At 49.0% G+C, this 17,063-nt stretch overlaps 1 protein-coding gene across 5 annotated transcripts in view; it reads left to right on the top strand.

Moving 5' to 3' along the window:
* The window catches only part of LCMT2 (leucine carboxyl methyltransferase 2), a 174,375-nt gene that overhangs the window by 18,263 nt on the left and 139,049 nt on the right, over positions 1 to 17,063 (top strand). For 4 of the 5 annotated variants that reach the window (XR_012227519.1, XM_073564047.1, XM_073564044.1 and 1 more), the window contains exons 2-5: positions 15,358 to 15,443; positions 16,159 to 16,283; positions 16,461 to 16,542; positions 16,640 to 16,838. Coding sequence is in view for 4 of the 5 variants with exons in the window: in XM_073564047.1 (XP_073420148.1) it covers positions 15,426 to 15,443; positions 16,159 to 16,283; positions 16,461 to 16,542; positions 16,640 to 16,838 (424 nt within the window). In the remaining variant the exon portion in view is untranslated. The remainder of the gene's footprint in view (positions 1 to 15,357; positions 15,444 to 16,158; positions 16,284 to 16,460; positions 16,543 to 16,639; positions 16,839 to 17,063) is intronic. The other variant, XM_073564046.1, reaches the window with a different exon arrangement.

A 17,063-nucleotide genomic window follows, 5' to 3' on the forward strand; every position in this document is an offset into this window, starting at 1 on the left:
GCAGGCACGGCTTGAGACACAGGGCAGGCAGGCAGGCACGGCTTGAGACACAGGGCAGGTAGGCATGGCTTGAGACACAGGGCAGGCAGGCACGGCTTGAGACACGGCTAGCAGGCAGGCACGGCTTGAGGCACAGGGCAAGCAGGCACGGCTTGAGACACAGGGCAGGCAGGCACGGCTTGAGACACGGCAGGCAGGCACAGCTTGAGACACGGCAAGCAGGCAGGCACGGCTTGAGACACAGAGCAGGCAGGCACGGCTTGAGACACAGGGCAGGCACGCATGGCTTGAGACACAGGGCAAGCAGGCAGGCACGGCTTGAGACACGGCAGGCAGGCACGGCTTGAGACACAGGGCAAGCAGGCAGGCACGGCTTGAGACACGGCAGGCAGGCACAGCTTGAGACACAGGGCAAGCAGGCACGGCATGAGACACGGCAGGCAGGCACAGCTTGAGACACAGGTCAAGCAGGCAAGGCTTGAGACACGGCAGGCAGGCAGGTACGGCTTGAGACACAGGGCAAGCAGGCAGGCACGGCTTGAGACACGGCAGGCAGGCACGGCTTGAGACACAGGGCAAGCAGGCACGGCTTGAGACACAAGGCAGGCACGGCTTGAGACACAGGGCAAGCAGGCACGGCTTGAGACACAAGGCAGGCACGGCTTGAGACCCAGGGCAAGCAGGCACGGCTTGAGACCCAGGGCAGGCAGGCACGGCTTGAGACACAGGGCAGGCAGGTGTGGTGTACAAAGGAACAGGGAGGGACCTGTTCACACAGCAGGAGTGGGTACTGGCCGGGAGGAATGGAATATGGAAGACCAGGTAGGGTCCTGTTCACACAGGAGGTGCAGGTACTGATAGGAGGGAGTGGAATATGACGGGACAGGTTTGGACCTGTTCACACGGGAAGAGCAGGTATGGATACAGGCACGAGTGCGGAGGAGGCGGAGCCGCACGAGGGCGGAGCAGAGACAGGGAGGACACATGGAAAGACACAGCAGGGAAAGAAGCCAAAGACAAGGAGGCAGGGGTAGGACAGAGTTCAGACAAGGTACAGGGACAAAGACTCAAGGACCAGGATATTCTGCCTCCTGGAAGGCGGACGGAGGTACTAGGCAAGACAAGGTCAGGAGCTATAGCACATAGACCAGGATACTGTTAGGTCCATATATATTTGGAAAGAGACAACATTTTTCTAATTTTGGTTCTAGACATTACCACAATGAATTTTAAACAAAACACTTCAGATGCAGTTGAAGTTCAGACTTTCAGCTTTCATTTGAGGGTATCCACATTAACATTGGATGAAGGGTTTAGGAGTTTCAGCTCCTTAACATGTGCCACCCTGTTTTTAAAGGGACCAAAAGTAATTGGACAACTGACTCCAAGGCTATTTCATGGACAGGTGTGGGCAATCCCTTTGTTATGTCATTCTCAATTAAGCAGATAAAAGGCCTGGAGTTGATTTGAGGTGTGGTGCTTGCATTTGGAAGGTGTGAAGGAAACATGCGGTCAAAGGAGCTCTCCATGCAGGTGAAACAAGCCATCCTTAAGCTGCAAAAACAGAAAAAACCCATCCGAGAAATTGCTACAACATTAGGAGTGGCAAAATCTACAGTTTGGTACATCCTGAGAAAGAAAGAAAGCACTGAACTCATCAATGCAAAAAGACCTGGGCGCACACGGAAGACAACAGTGGTGGATGATCGCAGAATAATCTCCATGATGAAGAGAAACCCCTTCACAACAGCCAACCAAGTGAACAACACTCTCCAGGAGGCAGGCGTATCACTATCCAAATCTACCATAAAGAGAAGACTGCATGAAAGTAAATACAGAGGGTTCACTGCACGGTGCAAGCCACTCATAAGCATCAAGAATCAAAAGGCTAGACTGGACTCTGCTAAAAAACATCTAAAAAAGCCAGCACAGTTCTGGAAGAACATTCTATGGACAGAAGAAACCAAGATCAACCTCTACCAGAATGATGGAAAGAGAAAAGTATGGCGAAGGCGTGGTACAGCTCATGATCCAAAGCATACCACATCATCTGTAAGACACGGCGGAGGCAGTGTGATGGCTTGGACATGCATGGCTGCCAGTGGCACTGGGTCACTAGTGTTTAGCATCATGGTCACCTGTCGGGGGCGCTATTCTCTTATATCTCATATTGGCGGTCATTATTGTTCTAGCTATCTGTGTATTACCGAGCGCCTACTAACAACCATTGCTGGAGTTATCATCCTCTGGAATCCTCTCCGAAGCTCTGAGTCCCCGTTCATTAGGACAAAGCTGCATTACTGCACACCCCGGCTTTCTATTCTACGTCCCCACTGATTGATTCACTCCTGGTTACAAATACTGATGTATAACACTGACCTAATACTCACTGTGTGAACGTGGCCTATGTCTGGTTGGTTGATTATCACATGACAAAAACCTGACAACTTACCAGAGGTGTGTAGACTATTAATATCTACTGCTACCTGAAAACTCCTACATCCCCTCATCAGGCCACTGCTACCTGCAGACCTCCTGCTCCATAAGACCGCTGCTACCTGCAGACCTCCTGCTCCATAAGACCACTGCTACCTTCAGACCCCCTCCGCCAGGCTCCTGCTACCTGCAGACCACCCTCTCCGGCAGGCTCCTGCTACCTGCAGACCACCCCCCTTTGGCAGACTCTTGCTACCTGCAGACCACCCTCTCTTGCAGGCTCTTGCTACCTGCAGACCACCCTCTCTTGCAGGCTCCTGCTACCTGCAGACCATCCCCTTCGGCAGACTCCTGCTACCTGCAGACCATCCCCTTCGGCAGGCTCCTGCTACCTGCAGACCATCCCCTTCGGCAGGCTCCTGCTACCTGCAGACCACCCCCTTTGGCATGCTCCTGCTACCTGCAGACCACCCCCTTCGGCAGGCTCCTGCTACCTGCAGACCACCCCCTTCGGCAGGCTCCTGCTACCTGCAGACCACCCCCTTCGGCAGGCTCCTGCTACCTGCAGACCACCCCCTTCGGCAGGCTCCTGCTACCTGCAGACCACCCCCTTCGGCAGGCTCCTGCTACCTGCAGACCACCCCCTTCGGCAGGCTCCTGCTACCTGCAGACCACCCCCCTTCGGCAGGTTCCTGCTACCTGCAGAACACCCCCTTCGGCAGGCTCCTACCTGCAGACCACCCCCCTTCGGCAGGCTCCTGCTACCTGCAGACCACCCCCCTTCGGCAGGCTCCTGCTACCTGCAGACCACCCCCCTTCGGCAGGCTCCTGCTACCTGCAGACCACCCCCTCCGGCAGGCTCCTGCTACCTGCAGACCACCCCCTTCGGCAGGCTCCTGCTACCTGCAGACCACCCCCTTCGGCAGGCTCCTGCTACCTGCAGACCACCCCCTTCGGCAGGCTCCTGCTACCTGCAGACCACCCCCTCCGACAGGCTCCTGCTACCTGCAGACCACCCCCTCCGACAGGCTCCTGCTACCTGCAGACCACCCCCTCCGACAGGCTCCTGCTACCTGCAGACCACCCCCTCCGACAGGCTCCTGCTACCTGCAGACCACCCCCCTTCGGCAGGTTCCTGCTACCTGCAGACCACCCGCTCTGGCAGGCAGTGAAGTAGGTACCATGTTAAGAGCTGGTACTTGAGATCTCGTATTCTTGTTTTTCACTTTTTTCTGCTCCTGTTCTGTTTCAAGATGAGCTTGAGCTGCTGCTGCTGCTGATGATGATGATGATGATTAAGTTTTGCTCAGATTAGGGGGCTGCCTATGACACAGATATGGGTGGTCTGGAAATGTTTGTTCCATCCATTTGACTGCAGGAATGTTTGTAGGTTTCGTGCAGCTCTCCTCAATGCCCTTAGATGTGGCTACTAGAAAAACATGGTGGCTTCTTCATTAGTTTTGAATGGTCCTGTGCTTTCTGATTGCCCCGATTTCAGCTCTGAGGTCCCTGAGATGTTTGTAGGATTGTGTGGTTGTACCTGATGTAGCGAATGTAGACCCCAGAAAGTGTTTCATGGGTTGTAGCTTGTCTCACGGTGGCCTGCTAAGGCTTCTGGTGCAGTGATGTCTCCATCTTGCCGCTCTTTATCATATGACGATAACCAGAGCAGTCCGTACATTAGTAATTACTTTGATGGTGGAGGAAGCTGTTGGAAGTGTTCAGGGAACGTCTTTAGCTCTGTTAATATTCAAGAGAAAAGAAGTGTGTACAAAAAATGGCCAGGATCACCATGAGTAGATTTCAAGTATTAGAAACAATACATTTTATTAAAGCCTGATTACACAGGATCACACAAACAAGGTACAGACCACGTGTGAAAAACCACAGGCCACATATAGTGAAGCGGATACAGGCCTCATATAGTGAAGCGGATACAGGCCACATATAGTGAAGCGGATACAGGCGTCATATAGTAAAGCGGATACAGGCCTCATATAGTGAAGCGGATACAGGCCTCATATAGTGAAGCGGATACAGGCCTCATATAGTGAAGCGGATACAGGCCACATATAGTGAAGCGGATACAGGCCTCATATAGTGAAGCGGATACAGGCCTCATATAGTGAAGCGGATACAGGCCTCATATAGTGAAGCGGATACAGGCCTCATATAGTGAAGCGGATACAGGCCACATATAGTGAAGCGGATACAGGCCTCATATAGTGAAGCGGATACAGGCCACATATAGTGAAGCGGATACAGGCCACATATAGTGAAGCGGATACAGGCGTCATATAGTGAAGCGGATACAGGCCACATATAGTGAAGCGGATACAGGCCTCATATAGTGAAGCGGATACAGGCCTCATATAGTGAAGCGGATACAGGCCACATATAGTGAAGCGGATACAGGCCTCATATAGTGAAGCGGATACAGGCGTCATATAGTAAAGCGGATACAGACCTCATATAGTGAAGCGGATACAGGCCTCATATAGTGAAGCGGATACAGGCGTCATATAGTAAAGCGGATACAGACCTCATATAGTGAAGCGGATACAGGCCTCGTATAGTGAAGCGGATACAGGCGTCGTATAGTGAAGCGTATACAGGCGTCGTATAGTGAAGCGGATACAGGCGTCATATAGTGAAGCGTATACAGGCCTCATATAGTGAAGCGGATACAGGCCTCATATAGTGAAGCGGATACAGGCGTCATATAGTGAAGCGGATACAGGCCTCATAGTGAAGCGGATACAGGCCTCATATAGTGAAGCGGATACAGGCCACATATAGTGAAGCGGATACAGGCCACATATAGTGAAGCGGATACAGGCCACATATAGTGAAGCGGATACAGGCCTCATATAGTGAAGCGGATACAGGCCTCATAAAGTGAAGCGGATACAGGCCTCATAGTGAAGCGGATACAGGCCTCATAGTGAAGCGGATACAGGCCTCATATAGTGAAGCGGATACAGGCCACATATAGTGAAGCGGATACAGGCCACATATAGTGAAGCGGATACAGGCCTCATATAGTGAAGTGGATACAGGCGTCATATAGTGAAGCGGATACAGGCCTCATAAAGTGAAGCGTATACAGGCGTCATATAGTGAAGCGGATACAGGCGTCATATAGTGAATCGGATACAGGCCTCATAGTGAAGCGGATACAGGCCACATATAGTGAAGCGGATACAGGCCACATATAGTGAAGCGGATACAGGCCTCATATAGTGAAGCGGATACAGGCCTCATAGTGAAGCGGATACAGGCCTCATATAGTGAAGCGGATACAGGCATCATATAGTGAAGTGGATACAGGCGTCATATAGTGAAGCGGATACACGCGTCATATAGTGAAGCGGATACAGGCCTCATGTAGTAAAGCGGATACAGGCCTCATGTAGTGAAGCGGATGCAGGCCTCATGTAGTAAAGCGGATGCAGGCCTCATATAGTGAAGCGGATACAGGCGTCATATTGTGAAGCGGATACAGGCCTCATATAGTGAAGTGGATACAGGCGTCATATAGTGAAGCGGATACAGGCCTCATGTAGTAAAGCGGATACAGGCATCATATAGTGAAGTGGATACAGGCGTCATATAGTGAAGCGGATACACGCGTCATATAGTGAAGCGGATACAGGCCTCATGTAGTAAAGCGGATACAGGCCTCATGTAGTGAAGCGGATGCAGGCCTCATGTAGTAAAGCGGATACAGGCCTCATATAGTGAAGCGGATACAGGCGTCATATTGTGAAGCGGATACAGGCATCATATAGTGAAGCGGATACAGGCCTCATATAGTGAAGCGGATACAGGCCTCATAGTGAAGCGGATACAGGCCTCATATAGGGAAGCGGATACAGGCCTCATATAGGGAAGCGGATACAGGCCTCATATAGTGAAGCAGATACAGGCCTCATTTAGTGAAGCGGATACAGGCCTCATTTAGTGAAGCGGATACAGGCCTCATATAGTGAAGTGGATACAGGCCTCATATAGTGAAGTGGATACAGGCGTCATATAGTGAAGCGGATACAGGCCTCATATAGTGAAGTGGATACAGGCCTCATAGTGAAGCGCATACAGGCCTCATATAGTGAAGCGGATACAGGCATCATATAGTGAAGTGGATACAGGCGTCATATAGTGAAGCGGATACACGCGTCATATAGTGAAGCGGATACAGGCCTCATGTAGTAAAGCGGATACAGGCCTCATGTAGTGAAGCGGATGCAGGCCTCATGTAGTAAAGCGGATGCAGGCCTCATATAGTGAAGCGGATACAGGCGTCATATTGTGAAGCGGATACAGGCCTCATATAGTGAAGTGGATACAGGCGTCATATAGTGAAGCGGATACAGGCCTCATGTAGTAAAGCGGATACAGGCATCATATAGTGAAGTGGATACAGGCGTCATATAGTGAAGCGGATACACGCGTCATATAGTGAAGCGGATACAGGCCTCATGTAGTAAAGCGGATACAGGCCTCATGTAGTGAAGCGGATGCAGGCCTCATGTAGTAAAGCGGATACAGGCCTCATATAGTGAAGCGGATACAGGCGTCATATTGTGAAGCGGATACAGGCATCATATAGTGAAGCGGATACAGGCCTCATATAGTGAAGCGGATACAGGCCTCATAGTGAAGCGGATACAGGCCTCATATAGGGAAGCGGATACAGGCCTCATATAGGGAAGCGGATACAGGCCTCATATAGTGAAGCAGATACAGGCCTCATTTAGTGAAGCGGATACAGGCCTCATTTAGTGAAGCGGATACAGGCCTCATATAGTGAAGTGGATACAGGCCTCATATAGTGAAGCGGATACAGGCGTCATATAGTGAAGCGGATACAGGCCTCATATAGTGAAGTGGATACAGGCCTCGTAGTGAAGCGGATACAGGCCTCATATAGTGAAGCGGATACAGGCGTCATATTGTGAAGCGGATACAGGCCACATAGTGAAGCCGATACAGGCCTCATATAGTGAAGCGGATACAGGTCTCATAGTCTCATATAGTGAAGCGGATACAGGCCTCATATAGGGAAGCGGATACAGGCCTCATTTAGTGAAGCGGATATAGGCGTCATATAGTGAAGCGGATACAGGCCTCATATAGTGAAGCGGATACAGGCCTCATTTAGTGAAGCGGATACAGGCCTCATTTAGTGAAGCGGATACAGGCCTCATATAGTGAAGCGGATACAGGCCTCATATAGTGAAGCGGATACAGGCCTCATATAGTGAAGCGGATACAGGCCACATATAGTGAAGCGGATACAGGCCTCATATAGTGAAGCGCATACAGGCCTCATATAGTGAAGCGTATACACGCCTCATATAGTGAAGCGGATACAGGCGTCATATAGTGAAGCGTATACAGGCCTCATATAGTGAAGCGGATACAGGCATCATATAGTGAAGCGCATACATTCCTCATATAGTGAAGCGTATACACGCCTCATATAGTGAAGCGGATACAGGCATCATATAGTGAAGCGGATACAGGCCTCATATAGTGAAGCGGATACAGGCATCATATAGTGAAGCGGATACAGGCGTCATATAGTAAAGCGGATACAGGCCTCATATAGGGAATCGGATACAGGCCTCATATAGTGAAGCGGATACAGGCGTCATATAGGGAATCGGATACAGGCCTCATAGGGAAGTGGATACAGGCCTCATAGTGAAGCGGATACAGGCCTCATATAGGGAAGCGGATACAGGCCTCATATAGGGAATCGGATACAGGCCTCATATAGGGAAGTGGATACAGGCCTCATATAGTGAAGCGGATACAGGCCTCATAGTGAAGCGGATACAGGCCTCATATAGTGAAGTGGATACAGGCGTCATATAGTGAAGCGGATACAGGCCTCATGTAGTGAAGCGGATACAGGCCTCATGTAGTAAAGCGGATACAGGCCTCATATAGTGAAGCGGATATAGGCCACATATATTGAAGCATATACAAGCCTCATATAGTGAAGCGTATACAGGCCTCATATAGTGAAGCAGATACAGGCCTCACATAGTGAAGCGGATACAGGCCTCATATAGTGAAGTGGATACAGGCCTCATAGTGAAGCATATACAGGCCTCATATAGTGAAGCGTATACAGGCCTCATATAGTGAAGCGGATACAGGCCTCATATAGTGAAGCGGATACAGGACACATATATTGAAGCATATACAGGCCACATATAGGGAAGCAGATACAGGCCTCATATAGTGAAGCGGATACAGGCCACATATATTGAAGCATATACAGGCCACATATAGTGAAGCGGATACAGGCGTCATATAGGGAAGCGGATACAGGCCTCATATAGTGAAGCGTATACAGGCCTCATATAGTGAAGCGTATACAGGCCTCATATAGGGAAGCGGATACAGGCCTCATATAGTGAAGCGTATACAGGCCTCATATAGTGAAGCGGATACAGGCGTCATATAGTGAAGCGGATACAGGCCTCATATAGTGAAGCATATACAGGCCACATATAGTGAAGCGGATACAGGCGTCATATAGGGAAGCGGATACAGGCCTCATATAGTGAAGCGTATACAGGCCTCATATAGTGAAGCGTATACAGGCCTCATATAGGGAAGCGGATACAGGCCTCATATAGGGAAGCGGATACAGGCCTCATATAGTGAAGCGTATACAGGCCACATACAGTGGGGAAAAAAAGTATTTAGTCAGTCAGCAATAGTGCAAGTTCCACCACTTAAAAAGATGAGAGGCGTCTGTAATTTACATCATAGGTAGACCTCAACTATGGGAGACAAACTGAGAAAAAAAAATCCAGAAAATCACATTGTCTGTTTTTTTTTCATTTTATTTGCATATTATGGTGGAAAATAAGTATTTGGTCAGAAACAAGCAATCAAGATTTCTGGCTCTCACAGACCTGTAACTTCTTCTTTAAGAGTCTCCTCTTTCCTCCACTCATTACCTGTAGTAATGGCACCTGTTTAAACTTGTTATCAGTATAAAAAGACACCTGTGCACACCCTCAAACAGTCTGACTCCAAACTCCACTATGGTGAAGACCAAAGAGCTGTCAAAGGACACCAGAAACAAAATTGTAGCCCTGCACCAGGCTGGGAAGACTGAATCTGCAATAGCCAACCAGCTTGGAGTGAAGAAATCAACTGTGGGAGCAATAATTCGAAAATGGAAGACATACAAGACCACTGATAATCTCCCTCGATCTGGTGCTCCACGCAAAATCCCACCCCGTGGGGTCAGAATGATCACAAGAACGGTGAGCAAAAATCCCAGAACCACGCGGGGGGACCTAGTGAATGAACTGCAGAGAGCTGGGACCAATGTAACAAGGCCTACCATAAGTAACACACTACGCCACCATGGACTCAGATCCTGCAGTGCCAGACGTGTCCCACTGCTTAAGCCTGTACATGTCCGGGCCCGTCTGAAGTTTGCTAGAGAGCATTTGGATGATCCAGAGGAGTTTTGGGAGAATGTCCTATGGTCTGATGAAACCAAACTGGAACTGTTTGGTAGAAACACAACTTGTCGTGTTTGGAGGAAAAAGAATACTAAGTTGCATCCATCAAACACCATACCTACTGTAAAGCATGGTGGTGGAAACATCATGCTTTGGGGCTGTTTCTCTGCAAAGGGGCCAGGACGACTGATCCGGGTATATGAAAGAATGAATGGGACCATGTATCGTGAGATTTTGAGTGCAAACCTCCTTCCATCAGCAAGGGCATTGAAGATGAAACGTGGCTGGGTCTTTCAACATGACAATGATCCAAAGCACACTGCCAGGGCAACGAAGGAGTGGCTTCGTAAGAAGCATTTCAAGGTCCTGGAGTGGCCTAGCCAGTCTCCAGATCTCAACCCTATAGAAAATCTTTGGAGGGAGTTGAAAGTCCGTGTTGCCAAGCGAAAAGCCAAAAACATCTCTGCTCTAGAGGAGATCTGCATGGAGGAATGGGCCAACATACCAACAACAGTGTGTGGCAACCTTGTGAAGACTTACAGAAAACGTTTCACCTCTGTCATTGCCAACAAAGGATATATCACAAAGTATTGAGATGAAATTTTGTTTCTGACCAAATACTTATTTTCCACCATAATATGCAAATAAAATGAAAACAAAACAGACAATGTGATTTTCTGGATTTTTTTTTCTCAGTTTGTCTCCCATAGTTGAGGTCTACCTATGATGTAAATTACAGACGCCTCTCATCTTTTTAAGTGGTGGAACTTGCACTATTGCTGACTGACTAAATACTTTTTTTCCCCACTGTATATTGAAGCGGATACAGGCCTCATATAGTGAAGCGGATACAGGCCACATATAGTGAAGCGGATACAGGCCTCATATAGGGAATCGGATACAGGCCTCATATAGTGAAGCGGATACAGGCCTCATATAGTGAAGCGGATACAGGCCTCATATAGTGAAGCGGATACAGGCCTCATATAGTGAAGCGTATACAGGCGTCATATAGTGAAGCGTATACAGGCGTCATATAGTGAAGCGTATACAGGCCACATATAGTGAAGCGGATACAGGCCTCATATAGTGAAGCGTATACAGGCGTCATATAGTGAAGCGTATACAGGCCACATATAGTGAAGCGGATACAGGCCTCATATAGTGAAGCGGATACAGGCCTCATATAGTGAAGCGTATACAGGCGTCATATAGTGAAGCGTATACAGGCGTCATATAGTGAAGCGGATATAGGCGTCATATAGTGAAGCGAATACAGGCCTCATATAGTGAAGCGGATACAGGCGTCATATAGTGAAGCGGATACAGGCCTCATATAGTGAAGCGTATGCAGGCCTCATATAGGGAAGCGTATACAGGCGTCATATAGTGAAGCGGATACAGGCCTCATATAGTGAAGCGGATACAGACCTCATATAGTGAAGCGGATACAGGCGTCATATAGTGAAGCGGATACAGGCGTCATATAGTGAAGCGGATACAGGACTCATATAGTGAAGCGGATACAGGCGTCCTATAGTGAAGCGGATACAGGCGTCCTATAGTGAAGCGGATACAGGCGTCATATAGTGAAGCGGATACAGGCGTCATATAGTGAAGCGGATACAGGCGTCATATAGGGAAGCGGATACAGGCGTCATATAGTGAAGCGGATACAGGCGTCATATAGTGAAGCGGATACAGGCGTCATATAGTGAAGCGGATACAGGCGTCATATAGTGAAGCGGATACAGGCCTCATATAGTGAAGCGGATATAGACCTCATATAGTGAAGCGGATACAGGCGTCACATAGTGAAGCGGATACAGGCGTCACATAGTGAAGCGGATACAGGCGTCATATAGTGAAGCGGATACAGACCTCATATAGTGAAGCGGATACAGGCGTCATATAGTGAAGCGGATACAGGCGTCATATAGTGAAGCGGATACAGGCCTCATATAGTGAAGCGGATACAGACCTCATATAGTGAAGCGGATACAGGCGTCATATAGTGAAGCGGATACAGGCGTCATATAGTGAAGCGGATACAGGCGTCATATAGTGAAGCGGATACAGGCGTCATATAGTGAAGCGGATACAGGCCTCATATAGTGAAGCGGATACAGGCCACATATAGTGAAGCGGATACAGGCGTCATATAGTGAAGCGGATACAGGCCTCATATAGTGAAGCGGATACAGACCTCATATAGTGAAGCGGATACAGGCGTCATATAGTGAAGCGGATACAGGCGTCATATAGTGAAGCGGATACAGGCGTCATATAGTGAAGCGGATACAGACCTCATATAGTGAAGCGGATACAGGCGTCATATAGTGAAGCGGATACAGGCGTCATATAGTGAAGCGGATACAGGCCTCATATAGTGAAGCGGATACAGACCTCATATAGTGAAGCGGATACAGGCGTCATATAGTGAAGCGGATACAGGCGTCATATAGTGAAGCGGATACAGGCGTCATATAGTGAAGCGGATACAGGCGTCATATAGTGAAGCGGATACAGGCGTCATATAGTGAAGCGGATACAGGCCACATATAGTGAAGCGGATAAAGGCCTCATATAGTGAAGCGGATACAGGCCACATATAGTGAAGCGGATACAGGCCTCATATAGTGAAGCGGATACAGGCCACATATAGTGAAGCGGATACAGGCCTCATATAGTGAAGCGGATAAAGGCCTCATATAGTGAAGCGGATACAGGCCTCATATAGTGAAGCGGATACAGGCCTCATATAGTGAAGCGGATACAGGCCTCATATAGTGAAGCGGATACAGGCCACATATAGTGAAGCGGATACAGGCCTCATATAGTGAAGCGGATACAGGCCACATATAGTGAAGCGGATACAGGCCTCATATAGGGAAGCGGATACAGGCCTCATATAGTGAAGCGGATACAGGCCACATATAGTGAAGCGGATACAGGCCTCATATAGTGAAGCGGATACAGGCCACATATAGTGAAGCGGATACAGGCCTCATATAGTGAAGCGGATACAGGCCACATATAGTGAAGCGGATACAGGCCTCATATAGTGAAGCGGATACAGGCCTCATATAGTGAAGCGGATACAGGCCTCATATAGTGAAGCGTATACAGGCCTCATATAGTGAAGCGGATACAGGCCTCATATAGTGAAGCGGATACAGGCCACATATAGTGAAGCGGATACAGGCCTCATATAGTGAAGCGGATACAGGCCACATATAGTGAAGCGGATACAGGCCTCATATAGTGAAGCGGATACAGGCCACATATAGTGAAGCGGATACAGGCCACATATAGTGAAGCGGATACAGGCCACATATAGTGAAGCGGATACAGGCCTCATATAGTGAAGCGGATACAGGCCACATATAGTGAAGCGGATACAGGCGTCATATAGGGAAGCGGATACAGGCCTCATATAGTGAAGCGGATACAGGCCTCATATAGGGAAGCGGATACAGGCCTCATATAGGGAAGCGGATACAGGCCTCATATAGGGAAGCGGATACAGGCCTCATATAGGGAAGCGGATACAGGCGTCATATAGGGAAGCGGATACAGGCCTCATATAGGGAAGCGGATACAGGCCTCATATAGGGAAGCGGATACAGGCCTCATATAGTGAAGCGGATACAGGCCTCATATAGTGAAGCGGATACAGGCCTCATATAGTGAAGCGGATACAGGCCTCATATAGGGAAGCGGATACAGGCCTCATATAGGGAAGCGGATACAGGCCTCATATAGGGAAGCGGATACAGGCCTCATATAGTGAAGCGGATACAGGCCTCATATAGTGAAGCGGATACAGGCCACATATAGTGAAGCGGATACAGGCCTCATATAGTGAAGCGGATAAAGGCCTCATATAGGGAAGCGGATACAGGCCTCATATAGGGAAGCGGATACAGGCCTCATATAGTGAAGCGGATACAGGCCTCATATAGTGAAGCGGATACAGGCCTCATATAGTGAAGCGGATACAGGCCACATATAGTGAAGCGGATACAGGCCTCATATAGTGAAGCGGATACAGGCCACATATAGTGAAGCGGATACAGGCGTCATATAGTGAAGCGGATACAGGCCTCATATAGGGAAGCGGATACAGGCCTGATATAGTGAAGCGGATACAGGCCTCATATAGTGAAGTCCACTAAGGCGTTAGGTGGACGGGAGCTCACCACCACAATAGTTTAGTTTCTTCTTTCCCTTCTCTTACTAAGTTGCACATAACCAATAAAAATAATAATTAATTAGGCATTCTCTCATGCGTGTGCGCATAATGCGTGGCGAAGGCCGTGCAAAACGGTAAAACCCTCAAGTGTGGCAAAATTATGGCGAAAGTAATGGAATACAACATAAATGTGTTTTGTCCATAGAGAAGAAAGCGGATAGGCACAATCCGTCCCGTGCAAAAAAAATCCTTTTTTGTGGCATCATATTACCAACAGCAGGCAGATAAAACAATGGAGCAAATACAGACAACAATCGTTTCCTGCTTACATTGCGCTTCAGCAGGTCATATATAAATGTGTTTTGTATGGCAATAACAAAAAAAAGAAAAAGACAGAAAAGTACTGGGACTGAAGAAGCAGAGAATCAAAAAGATCCAACAAATCCAAGGGCCAAACAAGTGGCCATAGTCATAACGTCATAATGAAGGGTCCAGTTATAAAGAATGAATGTTTCACTTAGTTTACTGTAGAAAAGTGCAACAACTTGATTATATTTAAATTGTTTTTTTTGTTTTTTTTAAATAGCAAAGTATAAAATGTAAGTCCAAGATTTGATCAAAGTGAAAATGGTGGACTTACATTTTATACTTTGCTATTTTTAGAAATAAGTGTGGCGCCCGCCCCGTTCCTGGCTGTCGGTGAATGCGGCGCCCGCCCCCCGTTCCTGGCCGTCGGTGAGTGCGGCGCCGGCCCCGTTCCTGGCCGTCGGTGAGTGCGGCGCCGGCCCCGTTCCTGGCCGTCGGTGAGTGCGGTGCCGGCCCCGTTCCTGGCCGTCGGTGAGTGCGGTGCCGGCCCCGTTCCTGGCCGTCGGTGAGTGCGGTGCCGGCCCCGTTCCTGGCCGTCGGTGAGTGTGGCGTCGGCCCTGTTCCTGGTCGTCGGTGAGTGCGGCGCCGGCCCCGTTTCTGGCCGTTGGTGAGCGCGGCGCCGGCCCCGTTCCTGGCCGTCGGTGAGCGCGGCGCCCGCCTCATGTCTGGCTGTCAGTGAGCGTGGCACCCACCCCGTGCCTGGCTGTCGGTGAGTGCAGCACCCGCCCCGTTCCTGACTGCCTGGCTGTTGCAGGTTTTATTTAGTCTCCTCACTATTTTTCGCTCAGTCAGTCATATTTCTTCTTCCCAATAACTATTTTCTCCATCTGACGACTGCTCGGGTGACGGATGTCTCGCCAGCGATCAGACGATTGTGTGGTGATCACATGTTCTGCAGGAAGTCTCTGGAGGTCGCGTAGACACGGAGTATGAAGAGCGATATGTGTGTGAGTAGTGTGATCATCACTGGGGTCTGATGACTTGTGGTGGGGGAGGTCCTGACCTGCACATTACTCCGCGATTTTGTGATCTCCTCTTTGAGTTTGTGACTTGCCATGTGATCCCAGCAGGGCTGTGGCGTTGGTAAGCCAAACCATTGACTACGAATGTGACTCCCACTCCTCAATTACTCTGAATTCCAAATCCACAACTCCGACTCCGAGCCTCGGTCACTACTGATCATGGACGGGTGACGTTCTGCACAGACTCGTCTCCACTAAGAGCCGAGTTCCTTAGATCAGGAACAGTACAGACCTTTATAGGACATATGAAAACTTTCTCAAATTCTGATGGAAACATTTACATCACATCCTGCATTTTACTACTGCACCTAATTTGTTATATATGACAGGAGTCGCTCCATTTTATACCAACTCCACCTAACTGGACACCAACTCCATGACTCCGACTCCACAGCCCTGGATCCCAGGATTGCCACAGTGCTACAAGAAGTCCTGTGGTAGTGGTACTCTGTTTTGTTACTGGAGCTACATGGGGTCCTGTCACTTATAAACTTCTAGCTTGGAGCTGCTCTGAGACCTGTGGGACTTCTAGGATTGGCTGCTGCTCGTTTTGCCTGTTGGGTGATGGATCCCGGGGTAGTTGGTTGCATGTCTAGGGTTGTGATCTGATCCCTATTCTTAATTGCTTTGTTCTCCTCAGGTCCAGAGCACTAATGACTTTAGTACCCTCAGTAAGGTCTCCGCCATCTCCATGGGATACTTCAATGATCAATTTCAGAAATATTTTGTGAGCCGAACATGCAGGAGATCTCCACTCATCCACAGGTGCATCCTCCATGTTTAATGTCTAAAAGGTGGAGAAGGAGATAACTTTTCATAAACCAGATATCAAGGCCACCACCATGGCTGCAACTCAATCATCTGATCATCTAGGTGTTTATCTCCACTAAGTCACATGTATGGATAATGTCATCCTGGTAATCTGTGTCTCCTGTCCACCAGGGGGTATTGTGTCCGGGCTCAGGCCATCACCCACTGCCTGCTCGAGTTCCTCCAGGACACGGCAAGTTGTCCCCATAGACAGGTAAGTGTCAGTCCCAGAAATATACCCCTCTCGCTCTTTTTCTCGCCCTTTTTCTTTCTATTTTCTCTGTTATTTTTTTGTGATGTTAATCTTTCAGGTGCTCAGCCTTGGCTGTGGCTTTGACTCTCTCTACTTCCGGACGTGTGGGACAGCGGTTGGACTTGGATCCACGTGTATTTGGGAGGTGGATTTCCCGGCAGTGGTTCAGCGGAAGCGTCTCCTGATTGAACAGACCGAGGCACTGAAGGGTCTGCTGAAGAATCTGATGCCCCCTGGGACTTCTAATGGGAAAGAAGGTGAGTGTCTATCAGTGGTCTCCACTGCAACTCCTAGAAGGGCATCAGAGCATCCTGGGAATTGTTATACGAGAGCCATGGTTTAGAGTGTACCTCCATGGTAGGTCAAGAGAGGATAAACACTGGTGTGGAGAGCAGCAATATCGGGGTCACAATGGCACCATGATCACAGCTGTCTGCCTCCCCTTCCATCAGGGATCTTGTAAGCATTCTTGGTCTTGTAGG

This window comes from Dendrobates tinctorius, unplaced genomic scaffold (assembly GCF_039654945.1).
Source record: "Dendrobates tinctorius isolate UK_male_01 unplaced genomic scaffold, ASM3965494v1 ptg000423l, whole genome shotgun sequence".
NCBI lineage: Eukaryota > Metazoa > Chordata > Amphibia > Anura > Dendrobatidae > Dendrobates > Dendrobates tinctorius.